This window comes from Embiotoca jacksoni, unplaced genomic scaffold, assembly GCF_022577435.1.
Source record: "Embiotoca jacksoni isolate LCO1_2020_lvr unplaced genomic scaffold, fEmbJac1.0.p SCAF_4, whole genome shotgun sequence".
Lineage (NCBI taxonomy): Eukaryota > Metazoa > Chordata > Actinopteri > Embiotocidae > Embiotoca > Embiotoca jacksoni.
In genome coordinates this window covers 5381504-5403527 of record NW_027185392.1, presented here as the reverse complement: position 1 = coordinate 5403527, position 22024 = coordinate 5381504, and the positions used below count along the sequence as shown (strand labels likewise).

The 22024-nt window shown below is 39.8% G+C and overlaps 1 protein-coding gene across 1 annotated transcript; it reads right to left on the bottom strand.

The window, feature by feature from the left end:
- Positions 1 to 813: 813 nt before the first annotated feature.
- Positions 814 to 21762, bottom strand: suclg1 (succinate-CoA ligase GDP/ADP-forming subunit alph). Its single transcript, XM_069167140.1, has 9 exons — positions 21684 to 21762; positions 18327 to 18427; positions 15090 to 15206; positions 14641 to 14853; positions 13818 to 13875; positions 13109 to 13192; positions 10296 to 10447; positions 6158 to 6346; positions 814 to 1233 (listed from the first exon to the last, which is right to left on the bottom strand). The coding sequence occupies exons 1-9, from the start codon at positions 21715 to 21717 to the stop codon at positions 1207 to 1209; spliced, it is 975 nt and encodes a 324-aa protein (XP_069023241.1). The 5' UTR covers positions 21718 to 21762; the 3' UTR covers positions 814 to 1206.
- Positions 21763 to 22024: the final 262 nt, after the last annotated feature.

The following is a 22024-nucleotide window of genomic DNA, read 5'->3' as shown; positions in this document are numbered from 1 at the left end:
GGTTTCATCTATCGGTGGGGCGGGGCGTCGCGTCTCCGGGTTCCCAATTAGATCGAGTCAGATCCACCGCTTGTTTCTCCCCAAGCAGCTCTTCCAAATACGGACGCTTCTGGCTCCAGAATAGCAAGATGACGACTGTTAAAATACCGAATCGGGAGGCTTCAGAACGGCAGCTCACAAATGAATGGCAACGTCATTGTTGGTTGCTGCTTCTATACAAGGTTCATACAATTTATTAGACAGACATATGCATGCCATTGACTCCTTCTACAAAACTTTTGTTGAGAAATTACTATGTCTGAGGTGGCGAACGAACAACAGTGTTTATGACAGCTTGCTCCGTTTTGAAGTTCCCTGGTTTCCCTCAGGGTCAACGCTGACCAGATTGTTTGCTATTAGTCAATGACACACCTTTTTGAACGCTGGTGCGAACAGACCTGAAAAAAAAAATGGTTAAATGTGTTTAATTCTTGCCCAACAACATTAAGAGGAACTAATCGATTGATCTAAAAAAATGTTTCTACACAGGATGTAGGCATGACTAAATCAAAATGCTACGCTTTTCCAACACCAGCTAATTGAAGATAGTCATCATCTTAACTACTCACCCGGTGATTGATTTTTTTTTTTTTTTTTTACATTCAATATGTTACTCGCAAAGTTTATAACCTTTTGTATCTGCGTCTGTGAAGTTTTTTGCTCCTCATGTTTTAAATATGCTAAAAACTTGGGAGACAAACAAGCTCATTCTATAATGAGCCACATCTGTTTCTCACAAATGTCATGTGAAAGTACAAACACAACACAGCTGGGAAATGATGAGAACTATTTCTTATTCAGGTGGACAGCCAGTGAAATAGGTGATGGAAAAACATCTTACAGCAGGAGTATTACAGAATGAAACAGGTCACCACGGCATCCCTCCTTTCTTTAACTGTTGACATTGTGTGGAGGAAGAAATCCTCTATGAAGCCTTTACATTGTGTCGGAGTTCTTCAGGGTACCATTAAGACGCTATGTTTTATTCTTTAGTTATGTGCAAGGTACAAGTTCATCGCAGACATTGAAATATAAACACTGGATGTGCGCATCGTCGTTGAAATAATCAGGGTTTACGGACACTGCGGGGCATATCCACCTCCAGAATCAGGCTGCTCATCTCAATTTCGAGGCAGGGGGTAAAGGGTCAGTTGCCTTCTTCACAATTTACAACATCTTCCTCTTCTCAAACTCCTGCGGAGATGGACAAGCGAGAGGAAGAAGAGAAGAAACAACATGATATGAAGCGAGACAGGCCGACGTGAATGTTTTATTCAAGCAGAATTCACACAGCTATGTTTTGATCCTGTGTACAAGAGCTGCAGTTGAGGGAGGGGAAACAGAGGCGGCTGGAGATTTGGAGTGTCGTTCTCCTTGAAGGGTGCAAATCATGTCGCACGTACGTGTCGGTAAGCTCTAGTTGTCAACATTAAAAACGGCTCGCTCGCTGGGATTGATGGGGGCTACACATCTGCAAAAGTCTGATTTATGTGAGGTTACAGTCGCTGTGTTTATCGGCACAGTCCAACCATGTGACTATAAATGAGAAAGCATTATGTTAGCCATTAAAAAGGATGTTGCTATTTACATATTCAATTTGGAAAAATATCACACAAATCGTAGCATGATAGAATACGTCGTTCCCAGAGAATTTCCCATTCCACAGGGGGAAAGGAACTTAATGCAAATGTCATTTATCAGGTCTACAGAACACGCAAGTATTCATGCACACGTTGGCCCATTCCTCTGTGGCTCTACTGCCACCTTGAGGAGCAAAAACATTTATGTTTCAAAAATGTGAAATGCTGGGGAGGCACCCCAACGAACTATCACACACTGATTTTTCAGGAGGGTCGTCAAAATTGAGGACACACTATTTTGTGTGTGCGTGTGCGTTTGTGTGTGCGTGTGAGGATTAAACAGGAGAGTTGTGGCCTTGTACACTAGATTTTTGCTTCACACTTGAGGTTGGGTTAAAAGGGAGTGAAACATAAGTTCAGGAATTAGAGAGAAAGCTGTGAAGGAAATGAGAAGACATGGGACGGAAAGAGTGACAAGGAAAAAAAAAAAAGAAAAAAGATGAAGAGCAGGACCGTGTTTGTGGCAGGCAGACAGATGCTTTGTTGGTCCTCGGCAGCAGACGTTAACTCAAGGGCACTAGACAGGAATCATAGCACGAAGGCAAGAGAGTACGGCGGTTTGGGAGGGAAGGGCATTTTTTATTTTGTTTTTGTCAGACACTTGACAAGTCAGGACGGGGAGGAAAATCAGGAAAAGTACAGGTTGCCACTCAAAATCGACAGGTGAAAATACCGCTGGACTGAAACTGAGGAGAGCAGAGGAAAAAAAACACACAAAAAAAAAAAAAAAACCACGACGTTACGTGAATGAAAAGCGAGACATTTACAAGCCGGCGATGACAACAGCTTTGACACACCTGGGCCCAGATGTATGAGGAGAGCAGCCATCGTAAATATGGTCTGTTCACCCCCTTCAGCTTTTGGATTTATTACACAAGCAGCACTACTCTCTGTGCATCTCTATGCATGCAAGCCTCACTATTGGTATTGAGCAGAACAGGATAACGCCGTCTGCGATTAAGAGTTGGAGATATTTTGTAAACAAGTAAAAGGTCATAATTCTTCTACCTTGCATATGAATTGGGTCCTTCTTCGATAATTAGAAGTTCCCAGATATCTCGCCCTTGCACCAGTGGCACTGAAAATTCTTTTTGGATATCATCATCGCAAGTGCTGCATATTTAATATTGTGCCTCAGTGAGATATGGGGCCCCACATGAAAACACATTCGTCAGCTAAAGTTAGAACTGTTTTCCCTACAATTGTGTTTTTGCCCTTGATTTTCTCCCTGGCTTGTCTTGGAAGAAGATTACGCCACATACCTCTGTCAGTTATTATTGCAAAACCACACACGCCCACACACTCCTGATGAAGCAAATTAGGTTTTGAGTGCGAGTCTCTTCATAAATGAGTTATTTTTTTTACTTGAACTTTGACTGTTGCTTAATCAGTCATGAATATTTCATGTTGCAATATAAATCAATACTTTTATATGAAAAGATTTCAGCGCTTTTAACTGATAATGAGCCTCTAAGAATTAGACGGTAATTAAAACTAGTCATGTTCAGTAAAGTCAACATGGGCAAAGAAAAACGTAGAATTAGTTGAAAATTAAGCACTGTTGAAACATCAGCACCGAGCTTATTAGAAATACATTTTCCATTCTGAAGTTTCATCAGGCATAATGTTTGTATTATGAAACAAGATATCTACTCTTAACCCACATGCTGCAACAGCTAATCAAAAAGGAGCCAAACCACAAACACTGGGGACAACTACAACACTGATGATTAAAAAAAAAAACCTTATGAAGATATTCCTTGTTAATATACGACATAAACTGCTTGTTGTCTGATCTTCCTCCTTCTATCCGCTATTTGAACTTTCCTTGTTGATTAAAAAAAAAAAGCACTTGCCGTGCATCTCCCTGTGGCAGAAGTCCACGGCTGACTCGTATCTCTGATCAACTCAGTGCTGACAGTTTACAGAAATTCAACGATTTAGTTTTCTGTTCACGATTTAATTTTCCTGCCTCTTATGTGAATTAGACACCACTTGGTTTGGGTAACAAATAAATAAACCAAGACCTGCTGCAAAAATATTATGAATTGTACCAAACTGTCAGAACTGATAGAAATGAAAATGTCACCCTTCCAACACAGACGGTGGAGGCAACACTGGCACGCCGTGTCCTGCTTACACCACAGCCGAGTGGCCAGTGTGTACCTGTGAATATTTTTATGACAAATAGCGTGCGAGAGTGCGCTTATGTAAATTTGAGGACAGACAACATCTTCAGCGGTGTTTGTTCAACTCGATAATGTACCACTTGGAAGCGAGAGCATTATCCCGGCCTGAAATTAGACATTTTACTGAAAGCTCGACAACGCATAAACCTTCCGCTGAAAGTCGAGAGAAGCGTCATGTATAATTCATATAATATTCCGATCTGATTAAATATGCTTCTGCAGACACGTGTTTAACCACTTGTGTCGAAGCCCGTGCAGGTCAGCGGGCTGCGTGAAAGACCGTCCGCCACCCGAGCGGCAGAGACGGAGGTCACCGGCGGTCCTGAGAAACGCGCTCGTCCACACGCATTTACGTCGACACGCATTTACGTCTACACGCTTCTCTTTCGTGTTATTACTTCGATTACGGCGGTCAACGAGAGTAACAGAGATGTATGAAACGCAGCGCGCGGCAAAATGAGCAACCACAGCGCACGTTTTTCATCATTACACACAATGATTATGAATTAAACTTTGGGAGAGAGAGGAAAAAAAAGAAAAAAAAAGAGTCATATAAATCTATATCTGCGTGCAGTAGTGCCAGCACTGGTAATGAAAGTATAGGATAATGAATGGGTGTAATACATGCTTTCACTTTTTATACGTCTTGTTAACAGTGTTTCCCTGGAGATAAACTAAAATAAAGAGGCAGTGTCGCAAACTCAGCCACTGTCAACACGCGTATATTAATTTCTGCCCTTCTCTTCTGCCTCATATTTTTCTCATATTAAAAGTTCAATCTGAACCCTCCTCCCACTAAAAATAAAAGTAAAATCATCGTTCCTGTTCCCAGTAAGCCTTTGCACATTTGTAGCGATGGTGCTGCAAGCGACCGGCATCACAAGATATTTTTAACTGGAGCCTAAAGAAAAGCATAATTACTCATTGTTCCTTATTGTATCAATTTCAGTTGATCCAACAGGGAAAAAAATTGGGCACAGGAATCTTTATTTGGCTATTTGTTATTTAGCACTGACAGCTTTGCAGTATTTTTTTTTTTTATTTTTTTTTTTATTGCTAATTTTCAATTCTTAAGCCAAAATCATCCTACATTTTAATTTGACAGCAACAATACAAACAGAAACTGAAGAGAAGAGACTGAAGCCAGGTTCAAGAAAAAGAGATCAGACAAGACGGATGCAGCAAACACAACAATTTGAGCCACATGTATTTGGAATTATATGTTGCAAGACAATATTTGAACATGTTACTATGTGACTGAGCATTTTTAAATCGATCGTATGTAATTGTGAGGACGCAAAACACAAACATGACATGTGACTATAGTGGGTCTCTGGTAGAAAGAAAAATCCTTACAAACAGGGAATAAAGTCATTTTTCTGGCTTCCATCTGTTATAGTTAAGGCTTTTTATTGTTCAGACATGCGGTGGGTGATGGTTGTGCAAAAATTCATTGTATTATCTTACGCAAAGAGAAAGCGTTACATGAATGTAACTAGGTCTGACTTTGACGCAAGTGACCCTGGGGGCTAATTTAAAGAGCAAAATTTTAATACTAGCATCACATTTAAAACAAGATGAATCTCTAACAGAAGCTGCAGAAGAGCGCGGACAGTTTTACTGAAACCGGATTATTAAATATTGAATTTAATGATGCTGTCAGTATGAAATGTGGATATGTGGTACTCTCTTGGTTCTTACACACCATAAAAATACTATAAGTATATGATCAGTGGCAGAAGTAGGACTCACATATTTTACACAAACGCAGATATACCGCAATTCAGACATGCTCTTATTATTATAAATGGACGAGAATCAAGTAAAAGTTAATATTATGCAGAATTACTTATTTGCAGGCGTTATATAATTTATTAATTATAATAATATAATTTATAAATTTAAATCATTGGATTATTACCACTGACTCACTACCATGCAAGCAAAATTGCTGTAGGTGGCTGAGGCAGAACTTATTGGAACTACTTTATGCGCTGCTTAGTATTTTCACCTGTAGCACTGCATCATAATTAATTCGCTGGTCTTATGTTTATGCAAACTGTTAGTCTGCAAAGTAATGAATGGCAGTGGTGTAAAAGGAACAATATTCCTCTGATATTACACACAGACTATATTAAATAGTGCGAAGTGTTACTCCTACTAAGTTCAGTTTTGAGGTTCCTATAGACGAGTGCAGCACTTCAATAAATGTATGTGGTTTCCTAAAAGCTCCGTTCGGGATTACTTATCTTTGAGCCTCTGAATATATGCTCGAGACAAACGACTCACCTTGAACATGGTGCTGCCCAGCTGAGCAGGGGACATGCTGACTACAACTCCAGCTGACTGCAGGGCTGCAATCTTCTCCTTGGCTCCACCCTTTCCGCCAGCGATGATGGCGCCGGCGTGGCCCATCCTGCGGCCGGGAGGAGCAGTTAGTCCCGCGATAAAGGACACCACGGGCTTTGCATTAGCTCCCTGGGAAATGGAAAAGGGAGAGAAAGAAAAACTCGAGCATAAAATGAGGCGAAGATGGACAGAAAGCGAGAAAGAGGGAAAGAGGGTGCAGTCAGCAAAACGACAACGTGGCACGGAAGGCATCAAAACAACTGGGTGGGGCACAGGAAAAAAAGAGAAAGCCAGTTTTCTGCACCTGCATTTTATTCATTCATTAGAAATGAAACACCCCGTGTCCTCCCATTACAGAGTCCCTTGATAACAGGCTTGTCTAACCAGCCATCTCCATCTCCATCTCTGCCTGCATTATTAAAACAAAGGGTCAATCAAGCCATTTAATTGCATGGGCTGGTGTATGACCAGATAGGGGCTCAGGCTCCTGCTATTTCATATCATCTCATTTCTGAAATGGTAATTAGTCATGCAGGCGCTGATTAGCTCAGCGCCTGTCTATGCTGCTTGCTCAGTGATGGATGTTACATTCAACAGTTAAGATCATTTCCAAGGTGAAGAGAGCTAATATTTCATCTTCAGCAATAACGCGTGCGCGTGCTCTACGTGCGTGTGCACGTACAGCAGCCAATATTTCATACTTGGTAACACCGTAATTGCGGAGGATGGCTTTGCGTGCGTAAACACGCACACACCAGACACACACACACACACACACACACACACACACACACACACACACACACACACACACACACACACACACAGCTGTCCTGCTCGTTCACTGGTCGACTGCTTTCAGAGTGAATGTGGCATGTTTAACATCCAAGGCAATACAGCTAGGTCCTTCAAAGACACCCACTTCTGCTACGATTACAGCTCCAAACTCAAATCTGACACTGGCAGGAACAAGGTGGCAGCCACTAATATAAACCGGAGAGGACTTTTGATAATTAAGACGAGGAGGACGTATATCAGCCAGGGAAATGCCGAAGACTTTGCCTCAAAATGCACCACTAATGAGACATTAACGCTTGCACAGTTAACAGGAAAATGAAGAGAGAGAGAGGCAATATTACTTTAAAGTAATTTCCTTTAAGGTGCTTTCAATATGTTGCAAGCATCTGTTCTGTACGGTGTTAACGGTACACAAAACAAATTAGCAAACATCCCACTTATATATTCAGAAGTCAAATCACGTTCCGGATAAACAAACCAACCCTCACGTGCATCAAGTCTTAAATCTACCTCAAACGAAAGGGGTTTAATTACTCTATTAATCCCTGCCTCCCTGGGCTCCAGGTATCAATTCATACAGGGAGGAGAGTCATACCACTATTCGCTTTAGCCGTCTTTTGTCTTCCACTGTTGGCGCTGCAGATTTATTACCTTCATTACGAGACCAATAGAGTAGTTCCCTCATCTGTGTGCCAACATGAGTAGAGGAGGCACGAGTAACTGACATTGCGTGTGCACATAGCGCACACCGACACTTTTCTAACCTCAGACTCCCTCCGGACAACAACCTGCCTTCATTCTCCGTGTTGTTTCCACAGAATTACAAGGGCTTTAATTGAGAACAGTGGAGACAGGCTGGGCTAAAAGTCAAAGCAAAGGAAATTCAGTAAACCTCTAAGGTAGCTTAGGTGCCAAATACTCCATTCCACTTAATATGCATGAACCAAATTGTAATATGGTTACACTGTGCACAACCTATTTCTGACTTCGCAAAGCCTTTGAGACTCTGGTAATGATAGGCAGCGCTTTGATACAGGTGACTTTTTAAGACCATATCACGTTTAGCAACAGCAAGCATTGCCACTGATGAAGACTGAATGTTGAAATATGCCCTGCAATATAAAATGTGACAGCAGAACCTGGAGGGAAGTATCAGGTTGTTGTCCTGAATTTGACAGAATTAAGGCGTCTGTAGATAAACGGTGTGCAGGAACTCAACCGTGACGCCGATGGACACCGAAATCAATACGTCCTGACCTTCCGGTATCACGCGTCTTTCTCAAACAGGAGTTCAATATATGTAATGTTGCATGACACGAATCAATCATGACACTCGACCCTTTAACTTCTTTTGAGCGTTCAGTACATGTGTGAATTTGTCAAGCCCATGTGAAATGCAGCATTTTTGAAATAGTCATATTTCTTTACAGTAATGTGGCCCTTAGAGAACTGTGCTTGGTATTTTAGTCTTGGCTGTAATGGCTGTGTACTTCTCCTTGATTTGAAGTGGCCGGGGCTCAGTAGGGATGCTAAACACACTCTGCGCTGGTGTATGAGTAACACTTTGCTACAATATAACCAGTCCTGCAATAATGGAGATTATAATGTGCCGTCAGCACGGTCTTAAAAGAGATGTTGAATCCACCGCGTGGTGGTTTGGGTACAGTTTGCGCTGCTGTTGAACCGTACTGCATTATGCAGAGACGTGTTCTTGTTATTTATTGATGTAAATAGGCAGACGAAACAACCAGTTAGTATCAGAAGTAAAATCAAATCTGAATCCAATTTCTTGATGGTAAGAGTGGCGAAACCGTCGCCTTTATGTCTTTTTCAGTACATGTAGAAGCTGTGGCTGCTAAGTTCAGTAACCAAAGATGAAAGAAATATGCTGATGTTTTGTTGCTGCGATGATGTCATGCATGTCTCTATTTTTCAGGACATTTTTTCTGGAGCTATTCTTCATGATTGTTCAGTTGTTCCTGGAACAAATGAAAAATAGTCTTTAAAAGGCACAACGCCGTTCCAAATCGATGTGGGATTCAGAGGTGTGAAACCAACCGAGTGCTGGGTTGCCCCTGTCAATCAAATCTAATCAAATCACACCTACACACTCCTACTGAAGCAGATTACTTACATTTTAAAGTGCTAAAAATGGAATAAAAACAACATCTAAACCTTCAATTCAGATTGTTTCATCGTTGGCCATGTATCATTAAATTATATATTTTGAGATTTTGCTGATCTGACCTGCTGCTCATTCCCACCCACTGCACTTCACATGAACATGATACTCAGGAGATCAGCTGTGCGTTAGCATTTCAGTGACTTAAAGTCAAGTTAAGTTTCATTTAAAGTATGAACATCATCTCTAGACATCTTTGCACTGTTCTTAACTATTAAAAAAATAAGGTGTAGCAGCACCGTTTTACGTGTATGATGTTCTAGACGCTTGACTTTCAACGGGAGATCTGCAGCTTACTCCCACGCTCTGCTTGGCTTTTTCATGCGTGTGTTTCATTTGAACTGTCCCCGCTGTCAACACTCTGGGCGATTGGGTGGGGTGGGGTGGGTGTTTGTACTCTATTTGTTGAGTGAGAGAAGTTATTCTCCTGAGACGCCTGCGGGAGATTTGCATGCATTAGTGAAGCCGAGGGCAAATCAAATCCATTTCTCAGCTCGAGAGCGCCATAAGCGCGCGCGCACGCACGCACGCACGCACGCACGCACGCACGCACGCACGCACACACACACACACACACACACACACACACACACACACACTGAAAAATGAACAGGCTAAAAGTAATCTGCAAGAAGCAGCACACCAAGTTCAGTCCAGCTGAAGTTCAAAATGTCACTGACAAGTTCGAACCACTTCGCTACATTAGCCAATCATCACCCTGCTGCTCTTTGTCACGTGGGCATCACAAAAGGCTCACTGTTCGTCAACACTGCCGGCTTCTGGAACATGCCCCGTGAATCATATCTTCATCCCATCTGTCACTCTTGATCTCGGTCACACAAATCACATGGACACAGAAAACCCAAGCGAGAAAGCCAGCGGCTGCGATCAAAAGGAAGGACACTCTCGTGCAGTAACTCCACTTTGTTCGCGACATATGACGGTTTTAAGTGTTCACTGGAGCCGACAGATCTGAGAGGGCATTACCGAGAGCGAATTCAGAGAAGGATACATTATTTTCATATATATCTGATGAGGAGAGGAGATTATAAGGACAGTGAAGTGAAAGGATACGTGTCCAGTGTGTTATTTCCTTACGGTATTGTGCTGTTTCAGGTAATCTGCTGCATTCTCCTCCGCATTTCCTCCGATCTCACCGATGAGGATGATGCCCTCCGTCTTGGGATCCTGCAGGAACACCTCCAGACAGTCTATGAAGTCTGTACCGTTAAAAGGATCCCCGCCGATACCTAGCAGGAGACAAAGCACGCACTTGTTGCACACTCAAAACTCTCAAAGGATAAATCCTGTGAAAATTTGAGGACCACGTGGCTGGTCAGCCTGCAAGTCAAATACGAAGATGATAATCAACACCGAGATCCGCCGGAGTTTCCCTGCCCGAATTCTTTCAATATTAAAGTTCCACTGTGATTTGAATGCTTCTGTTGCCTTCTACACACGGATTCAGTGTCACTTTCATCGAGTCGTGTCCCGACAACCACATCATCACATGCATCCAGTGGCGTCAAAAAGTATTCAGACTTCTTTTACTTTTTGCAACGTTTTCTTATAGATTTACAAAACCTATGACGTGCCCGTTAGCAAACACTTGTCTATTTACATATTAAACATACATGGGGAAGTCTCATCAAGTTGAAATCATGTTCATCATCAAAGTCTGGCATTTCGTCTTCATTTAAATTCCTAAGCGTCACCCGAGTCCTGACCAAAACATCTGGCTCTTAAGCTGCTAAACTCTGCGCTGCATTCAACAGCTATTCATCAACTTTGTCCATCTGCTGCTTGGTGCTGGGCAGGTAGGTCACACTGAGTTTATAAGAGCTTTTTCCTTGTGTAACAGCTGCCTGCAGTGTGTAGACATTACTCTGAGAGCAGTGACAGACACTGTAAAAGTTCACAGAGCTGCCAAGTCATTTCTGCAACATTTTGTCAGAAATAAACGGGACTGAGGTTGACAGGAGCGCCATTTCACATCATTTTTCAATTTTACTTCAATTGTCCTAAACCACCATTATCTGTGCACGGCAGTTTAATAATTTTCTTTTCATGTCCAAGGAACATGACTTACAAAGCTTTAGCAAACCACAAGTGTGCAACAATAATTTTCAAGAATAATTTCCACCAGGGTCTATAAAAGCGTGGGCGAACCTCCACAAGACAAATCGTCCGAGACAAAATGTCACCTAAATTTATGTTGGTACCATTAAAAAACCTGGCATCACCAAGAAAAAAAAACCCCGACATGAATAATAATCAAAGACAACCACATTACCAGCAACAGAGATGACAGAGATACTAAATATTGTATTAACTGTAATTTGCTGTAGCCTCTAGGTCATACTCAAACATAAGAAGTCGCTAGCAGACCCACCAATAAACCCCTTTAATGAACTCTACAATATTTAATACTGTTGCAGCACTGACTTTATGAAGTCTGGCTAGAGGATACTCCATAATTAAAAATGTCTAAATAATAATGAAGCCAATTTGTTTTTCATTTGATTCGGATGTCCAACCAGCTCTTTAATATGGATTCTCTGGTGTCAGATGAGTTGGCCAAAAGAATGATTTTTTTTTTTAAACAGTTAATCCTATTTCTGATGTATTGCCAAGACGTAATAGAGCTGGGTATAATGGTGTCTTAACTAAATGTCCACATGTTCTGATCAAACCTGAACTAATACTGCTGGAATTCCCAGTATATTCAGAGCTGCCTCCAGAAAGCAGAAAGGATGACAATATGAATATGCCAAGGAATTAAAGTTAATTAACAAGGAAATGCTTCCATAAAATGTGATGGCTTCAGGTTGTGCTATGAAACGGCTTGTGTTGTTAAACCACAGTAGAAATGTATAAACTACAAAAACAAGGATGTGAGAAAGAGCACAGTGATAAACAGATGGGTAGATAATGGAAAATTCCACATCTGTACTTTATGAAAGCAGAAATTGTTTTAATACCTGTAATTTTATATCTAACACTACCAGGTTTTTAACACATTTCAAAAATAAACTCTGTCCTTTAGAATCTGTAAAAGTAGAGTCTTGTTTAAAGTCACATGGACAACATCCGCTGCAGCCGGGGAGTCATGTTGAATTACATCAAACAATAACATTAATAAAAAAATTAAAAAAAAATATTACAGCAGGATATCTGATATAAAGCATATTCATAGAATACGCACGTTTTAAATTCTTCACGTTTAAGATAACACACAATCACTAGTGTTATTCTTCTGATTCGGGCTTGAAAAAAAATAAAAATAATAATAACTACTAAGAGATCCAAGAAGAAACACAATATCTCTAAGATTTTCAGGACAAAGACTTGAAAATAGGCAGCTAAAGCTTTTACTTCCATCTGAGCCACTCGGTGCGTTTATGCAATTTCAATTGGGCTATTCAAAGATAGCAGCAACTATAGTGCTCAGCTATGAGCACTATTAAGAAAGTTGAGCGCCTTTTAATACAAAATGTCTCTACAATTTGCTGAAATCTATTAGCATCTGATGAATTTGAAAGCATGGGGAACTTGGTAGATCACCTGCCTTTTTACATCAAGTCCAGTGAGATGTTCAATTATTATCTTTCAGAGGTATTACTAAAGATGAAAGTCTCATGTCTTTTCAAGTCTTCGGCTTTGTCAACATCCACTGGGACTCAAACTAAATGCAAGTATGTGATTTTGAGTGCGTGGTAATAAGTGACCATCCCGTCTTCAAATGAAATGCAGCACATACTAATACAAATGTTTCTTAGTGTCTACTTCCAGCAGCCAATGAAGCCAAACACTTTATTAGGTTCTTTACATCCAAGCTGGTAGCTCGTTTAAGGCTGTCTGGATACAACCAGGGCTAAGGTATTTTGCTAAGGTAGTCCCGGGTAACTTACCAACACAGAGTGACTGGCCCAGGCCTACTTGTGTGGTTTGGTGCACAGCTTCATATGTCAGGGTACCCGATCTGGAAACGATGCCTGAAAGAGAGATTTTAAAAACTTTTTTTTTTTTTTTTTTTAAACACAAAATAAAAATAGGACTAAACGTTTCGGTGAAAGGGGATTAAACTATTAGAAAAAAAACTCCAGCTGTCATTTTCTATCTGATTTCAACTGAATCGTTTCATCGAGACAGCAAAAAAAACAACACGGATCACGATCACAACAGAGTTCTGTAACAGCTGCTCTGTCTATGCCTTGGTGATGATGGCAGCCGATTTACTATAAAACAGACTTCCTGTAAAGGTTCATGGACTAGCAGCAGCACATGCTGCTTATCAAGCTGTCAGCAGCAGAGACTTCATTTTAGGATTCAAGTACAATGCTGCAAAAAAGTTTAATCTGGGAATAACGATATTAGTGTGAAGGTTTTTTTTTTTTTCTGGGTTCCACACAGTAATATAAAAGTTGTTTCTGGAGTCAGCAGATAATTTCTGTTTAGGCACAAGTATATAAGCTCTCTTTCAGCCAACATTGTTAACTAAAATCACCTTTAATATTCAAAAGTAAACTATACATTTTTATCTATAAACTTGACATGTAAAGATCCCAACAAAACATTTTCAGATTTCACAAATTTAAAAGCCTCATTAGTAAAACTCACCAATTCTTCCTTTCTTGTGAATGTGACCTGGCATGATGCCGATCTTGCATTCCCCAGGCTGCAAAAAAAAGATACATTCTAGTTTTCAATTAAAACTGGGCACATTCCTATGACATGCATGCAAAGCTATTCATAAGGCAGCACTCAGACACAAGGCAATTTAAAGTGTTTCACGGAGGCAGAGAAATGCATTTAAATTGAAATTACACTCAAAGATAATAAAAACAAGAAAAACAAGGGAGTTCAAAATGTTTTGCAGAAATACATTAAGAGGAGCATATTAAGAAAAAATTAAAATTGCATTAAAAGCCCAAAAAATACACAGAATGTTTTTGTTATTAATTTCACTACTTCAGCTCAATCTCATCACTGCAAATGTTACATCATTTGTTCCAACTTAAAACTCGCTAGGACACTTTATTTTGTTTTCATACAAGACATTCATCGCTGTAAACTGATTGATTATGTCTTCTTTTTGATTTCTAAAACGATCCACTGTACAAATCCCCATATAAAAAGACCACAACAGTGAACATTAGTAATGCAACAACAACACACAAACAAAACATAAAACAAGGACGCAAATCATCCTCCTTTAAGGTTTTTGTTCTATACAGAATATGAATGCATTAAATCTCAATTACCCGTGAACCCATGTGAAGGAATTTGTACTTTTAGCCCGCTCAGCCATAACACACAAACACAAGAAAGGGAAAAAAAACCACAAAAAACAGAATGTGCGTCACTGGGTGTGTGTGTGTGTGTGTGTGTGTGTGTGTGTGTGTGTGTGTGTGTGTGTGTGTGTGTGTGTGTGTGCGCTTACGTTGATGACTCCTGGGCAGTTTGGGCCGATGAGGCGGGTGGTGTTCTGGCGCAGGAGCTTATGTTTGACTCTCACCATGTCCTGCTGGGGGATGCCCTCAGTGATGCACACCACCAGAGGCATCGCTGCGTCAATGGCCTCAATAATGGCTGCTGCCGCGAACGGAGGGGGTACATAAATCACGGTGGCACTTGCCCCTGTGCCATCCCTTGCCTGAGGCGAGGAATAAAAGGGTATTGGTGGTGCATCAAAAATGGAAATTCTAAAAGTTATGAAATAGTGCCACCTAATGTTTCATTTAAAAAAAATAATTAAAAAAAAAAACATTTCCTCCGGCTCCAGTGTTTCGCAGGATGCACTCTGCAAATTTAACCCAAACTACATTTTAATTCTTGATTTTAAATATATTTACAAGGGACGACCAAAGATAGATAAGACGTCACTCTCACCTCCTTCACTGAGTTGAAGACTGGCAGGCCGAGGTGCGTCTTGCCACCCTTGCCAGGGGAAACACCTCCAACTAACTGGGAGCCATAGTCAATAGACTGCTGACTGTGAAACGTTCCCTACCAGGGAAGAGGGGAAAAAGAAGTCAGTGTGTGTAATGAGGTGGGCTGCAGCCACTTCTAAAACGTCAACATTGAGATATCAGTGCAGACAGAGAGGAAGGAGGAAATATGCTGCCATCCAGGATTAATCACCTGCGCTGCCGAGCAAAGGGACGGATACAGAAGTGAGGCTGGATTCCAGCAGGGGATGAAGCTGCCGGTAAATATATTCAATGAGAAGCACTCCGAATGTTCTTGACAAATAAATAATGATGTAAGCATAGTTTAATCTCCTTGCCGAACATTTGAAAAACAAATCAAAAGCAGCTTTTGATATTTTGCAGTGCTGACAGTAAAATATCCTCCGAGAAAGAGAATTTGCACAAATCTTTCACACATGGTCGCTTTCATGTCAAGAAGGTTTCGTGGCTGCGTTGCTGCAGTTGGAGCATTAATTAATTTTGGGGTAATTTGGGTGGGTAGTTTCATGGTATTCTCTCCATTGAATACAGACTTCTCTTTACTGCATAATACCATAGCCTATAGAATTTGTAGGCTTATATTAGGTGAAAGTGCTGAGCAGAAACAGTTTACAGAGTTACCTCCAACATATTTTAGCAGTTCTGTGCAACAAATTGTGTCAGCGTGGTCTATATAAAGTATATTATGGATCATACTCATTGTTCTGTGGGTACATTAGTACCAACTCATGCTGTGCAGTCGAACGGTTTAAACTCGGGAGATATCCAATGCAGCAGACGCAGGAATAAATGTCTACAAAAAGCTGCATGTAAGGATGCTGTCATACAAAACAGGGACTAACGGTTGAGTTTCAATTTTGGTTACTGATTAGAAATAGAAGGTCAACACATGCACTTTTCGATTTGAAATATTCCACAGTGTAAACATCATCCAGCTTCAAGGAAGAGCTCTAAAAGTCTGACGGAATAAATAATACGTCATGTATATTTATTAAGTGAGGGAAGAATAACGTTGATTTTTCTAACCCTAAAGCAACTGAAGTGGAAAAAGATGAAAACTGTGCGTCAGGAGGTTAACATGCGTCGGTAAAGCGAAGGACGCTGGTGTTTGTGGTCTCAGTCGATTATTACTTTCCGTTCATACAAATATCACCACCAAGGCCCATTTCAAATGAAAATAAACAAGACCAAGCAGCAATAACACCAAAGGGAGTAGAATGCATTTGGCGAGGTAAAAACGCGAGTGAATCCCAGTTGTACTCTCTCAGAAAATGAGTGCATCAAGTCGGTCCAAATTGATTTTCTGCTGAACAAATCCTATCAGTCTGTAGCCAGTTAATTATTACTGAAGATGCTGAAACAATGTAGATAAAGCAGCAAGAACCGTAACTACAAGTGCAAATAAATGACCTTAATGTGAAAATGATAACCAGCCTATTAAGAGGAATGAGAAGCTATGAATCAGCATTTTTTTTTTTTTTTCCCCCTCCATTTGTAATGTACTCCCTCACCCTGCTAACTTTGCTGTTTTTGCCCGGTCATTATTATCGCAAATGTTGGGACAATAATTTAGAAAAATGGCTTGCTTATCAAGCCAGGGAGACACGACGATGTGCACTCAATAGCACTTGCTTCATTTCTCATCCTTTTCTAATTACCCGGAGTGTTCACTGGAACTATATTTAACAACCTTTTATTATGTTGAAGAGAAAATGGAAGATGAAAAATGAAATGTGCGTAAGGACAGAGGGGGGGGATATAAATCTGTAAAGTCCACATTTCTGGCTTGTCGAACACACTTTGCCAAGATTTTTACTCTCCTTGACTGGACACGGTTCAAAGACAATCACCTAAGCCTTTTCATGCTCAAAATATAACTCGAAGGATCAACAACCTGTCATACAGAGTTATTGCTATTGACTGAAACTATGAACAAGAGTAGTCATGTGGAAAAAAACACTGATGTCACAGTAAAAATAAAAGTTTTCTCTGCAAAAATACCGGAAATAAAAATAAGGAACAAACCAGATTTTTTTTTTTTTTTTTTAAAGCAGTGAAACAACTCTGGCAACAATTCACACAATGTGAACAGCAAAAGAGATTATTAGTTTTCCAAGGTGAAGCTACAGCTTTTGACACAGACCATGAATAATTTTCAAAGAAATTCCACGACGGACTTCACTCCAAAGACACAGTCTGAAACTCTTTAAACTAGAAGCATTCGGAGGGGCACAGACCTCAAGGTCAACGGTCCACTCTTCAATGATATGCAAATGTGTAACCGATACACGTATGAATACATTTACCTTGTGGCGATGTAACAATTGTTCTGGTTCTCTCCTGAAACCGCTGTCCTCGAGTGCTTCGTAAAGGCCGAGCATGTACGCGTGTATCTCAGAGGATTACCGGTGCCCGTGAATGTCGTTTTATTACTACTGAACTTTACTACAGTCTACTGGATTTTAAGATCTATGGCATTTAGCTATATGCTCCATCTTGCAATGTTAATGGAGGTGAAAAATAATTTTTGGATCCGCCTCATGATTCTGATCCACTCCAAATTTGAATGTGTTCTTCCTTGGCTCCACCAAGTCTCAATAATCAGGCAAGGAGTTTTTTTGTTTTTTTTCTGTAATCCTGCTGACAAACATGACAAAAACATAACCTCCTTTACTACTTGGTACTGTCATTATCGTTCTCTCTACTGTAATTCTATGTATGCTACTTCTATCTCTATTGCATGCATGTCTCCCCTGAGAGAAGGGACAAAAAAAAAAAGCTAGTAAGAAATATGTTTTTAGTTGTGAAGGAGTCCTGCAGGAATAATGCAAGACAAGGAATTGTTGCTGAATTTTTTTTTTTTTCCCTCTTAATTGTGGTAGGTTAAGAATAGAGGGTGTTGTATGTATGTCTGCATGTGCCCTGAGACAAACTGCTGTTTTTGGGCTATAAAATCAAACTTAACTGCCTGACCACAGATACACTGAAATGGAAACCAATAGGGAGATTTTAACAAGTAGTCACACAGAAAGCCTTTGACACACATTAGAAAATGAGGAATTGTGTAGGCAGTAAGGAAAAACTGAGATTTCTCAACAAGATTACAGTAACCTAAGCTGGTGTGAAGCAATAATAAAGAGTAGTTTTCAGTACAAACCTGCTTCCCTGTGAAACCTTGGCAGATGACCTTCGTGGTCTTGGTGATGTAGAGGTTCTTTCTTGATCCCGTATAACAATGCCTGACTCCACTCTGCTGCACTGAATAGGGAAGATCAACACAGAGCATTTGTTTTCATCTTTTCTTTGGGAAACACTTTTTGCATTAAGGAAGTTGTGTACATACATAAAGCTGTTGTTAAAAATGGTAATGAAAAAGAAAAAAAACAACATTTTCTTTAAATACTTCAAAACACCAAACCATTTTTTTTTTTCATAGGCCGTTATATTTCTCTATTCCTTTACTTTGCCGATATCATCCTTTAGATTTTGAACCCCACAGTGTTTTGGCAACCTCTTTGTTTCTGCAACTAGGTTTTACTGTTGTTGAGCAACACTTTCAGCTGCCCTTTAGACTTGACGGCTAACTTTTACTGCAGCTGTGACCACAAACACTCTTAGTATGGAAGCTGCACTATGAATATGTCTAAATGGATATGGCTGCTTATGCTATGAAGCTGTTGTGATGTCAACAACTAATGGAACTGTGACATATAAAGTACATCAATTTTAGTAAGTGTAATTACACTAACTAAAATTGATGTACTCTAATTTCATAAAAGACTATTCAAAATGAATTTATAGTTACTGCTCCATTGTATCTAATGCTTTTAATCACTATCTGAATAAAAACAAAAAATGACTTCAGCGATGAAACAAAATGTTTATTGATCCATTTATCAAGCAGGAGAAAATAAATCATTGCTTTTTTTCTTCTTTTAAATCAATCCACTAATCAATACAGTTTCCGTATTTGTTGAGCAAACTGGCCATATATTTGCTGTCTTTAGCTTTGGAAATGTCATCCAGGGCTCTGGGAACTTGTGGTGGCCTTCTTCCCCCAACTTTCTGCCATTTTAGAGACATTTATTAACCAATAATTGATAAAGCAAAGTATCTGCAATATATTGCTGCGGCCTTGAAGATTTCATTCAGATGTTGCCGCCAAAACAGATGATATGCCACCGTGATCTCCATAAACTGAAATAGAGGATGAATGCAACAACCCGACAGATTGCAATTATTCAGTACGTGAAAACATAACCTCATCAATGTATTTAAATCAGTTTTCCCTCTATCAGATGCAGGTAAGGTCGTTGCTGGAACCAAAAGGGCCCGAAATAAAAGCTGACATCTATCTAGACAAGGTTAAAGGTTAAATTACGTCTGCTGACGACCAGAGACGGTCTGTCTTGTTTTCAAGCTAAAACTTGTATGAGAAGACTTGGCTTTATTTAACCCTCCCCATGTACTCGGGTCTTTTGTGACCCAGTTTCAAAACCATTTTTGATTAGAAAAAAATGTTTTATTTATTTGTCATTTAATTTCCTCAAATGACAGAAAACAAAAACAACAAAAAACAAAAACAAACAAACACAAATCAATGATGACAACTTACATTGAACTATGGTTGGTTGAAATGAAAATATAGATTCTGTGGTCCTCGCGGGTCACAAATGACCCGGTGGTGCGACCACCTCACCCCAATCCCGAGTTCAAAGCTACACATGTGAGAATCTGTTCTAACTAGACCTTTCATTTGACTTTCCCTTAAAAGACTACAACCCAACAAAACAAACAAAAAAACACGCATAAATACAGACACACACACACAAAAAAAATGTAAACACTGTCAATTAGTTGTAATGAAGTTGGCTGACGAAGTTTGATAAAACAATTTTGTGATGAATTTTCCATTATGCTTTACAAGCGCTCAAAACAGACCGGGTCAGGAGGACAACAGGGGTGACTATTAGCTGTTATTTGCTGCCATTGGAAAATATGAAATGGTTTAAAAAAAAAACCAACAACAAAAAAAACTGACTAAGATATATGACAGACACCAGTCCGTGATAATCCATCAAGAAATTACAATTTTATTTTCATTATAACAAAAATAATTCACAATTAAAAAAAACAAAAAAAAGTATCTCAAAAGTGAGTATACAGTTGATAAAAATGAGGTCTACAGAACATAAACTTTAACAACAAAAAAAGTGTAAACACTCAATAAGTTGGAATGAAGTTGGCTGACGAAGTTTGTTAAAAAAGAAAACACAAAAGGTTATAAACATTTTAAATGTTCTGGCTCTCATTCGGTCAGTCGGGACTGAAGTGAAAAGGCAAAACACAGCAGCAGCAGCAACAACAACAACAACAACAATACTCTGGATGCGTGAACTTTGCTCTGCTTCAGCGCCTCGGTCAGAAACAACTTATCAAAACACACGGTGCAAAGTTCAGTTATCCACTCGAGATAAATGTCTCGACAGACACTTACTGAACAAATATTACTTCTTTTATAGACTAAACTACACACACAAAAAAATGTAAACAACGCAGCCTGCAAAAATAACTGAGCAGCTCATTTAACGTCTTCCACCCTCTCAACCACCTGCTGCAGGGACAGCGGAGCACTTTCTCTAAAAGGTTCCTCCAGCTCCGCTGTCACAAGGACAGATACAGGAGATCATTCCTGCCCACTGCCATAAGACTTTACAATAACTCACCTCTGGCAAAATCCATCACAGTACAATAACACTGTTGACTGTGTTTCTTGGTTGCTTGTATATTATATATATAGATATATACTGTACTGTATGTATATATATACATATATATATATGTTGACTGTGTTTATTGGTTTGTTGTATAATATATATAGATATATAATGTACTGTATATATACTGTATATACTGTGCATTTTATATTTATATTTTTTACTGCTATTTACTGCTATTTTATTTTATTGCTTTTCTATTATATTATTCTATTCTATTATTTTATTCTATTGTTTCTATTATTGCATCTGTATGTATGCTGCTGTGGCGAAAAAAATTTCCCCTCGGGGATTAATAAAGTATATACCTACCTACCTACCTACAATCGCTGCAGAGTGAAAACTAAACGTGGTCTACTTTGGTAAAAAAAAAAAAAAAAAAAAACTGCTTTCACAGGGGCCAACTACGTTTTGGTCAAGAGGACTGGCAAGGTCAGTGGTCGACACCTGCCTGAAAAGCAGGGCTGGTTGAAGTTGCACTCGAGCTGGACGTTAGCTGGCTGGCTGTCAAAGTTGAGCTTCACCTGCATACAGTTGTTGCTTCTCTCAGGCTGATGTGGCTAAGTAGCACGGAAGCTAAATGACAACCAAACCGAGGAGAGCTTCGTACGAGAAGCTCCGCTGATGTACAAAGCAACCAGAGGGCAGAGCCACCTACGTGGTGCTACAGAAACTAAACTGACAAACATTGTAAGTGTTCAAAACTATCATTTGTCCAAAAAAATAATAATACTTACAAAGCAGCCTGGCAAACAACCTGCTGTGAGACATCTTCGGTCATTCACCAATGACACCAAAGGCTTGAAGGACCTCATGCGCGGATTTTTAGCTGTCTACAACTATCCCTGTGAATCTAATTTTAAAAGTAGGTGAAAGGTAAACGGTGTTCTTGTTGTTGTTTTTTTTTTACATGAACTCTGGGTTGTTCATATTTATTTGAACATCAGTATTGATGTTTTTATGAGCCGTAAGATATGAATGTGTTAGACAAACACCGACATTTTTTTTTTTTTTAGGCGAAGCAGTAGGACGCTTCAATTTCCATTGAATTCTGGGTAATGAAGTTCTCCACGAAGGA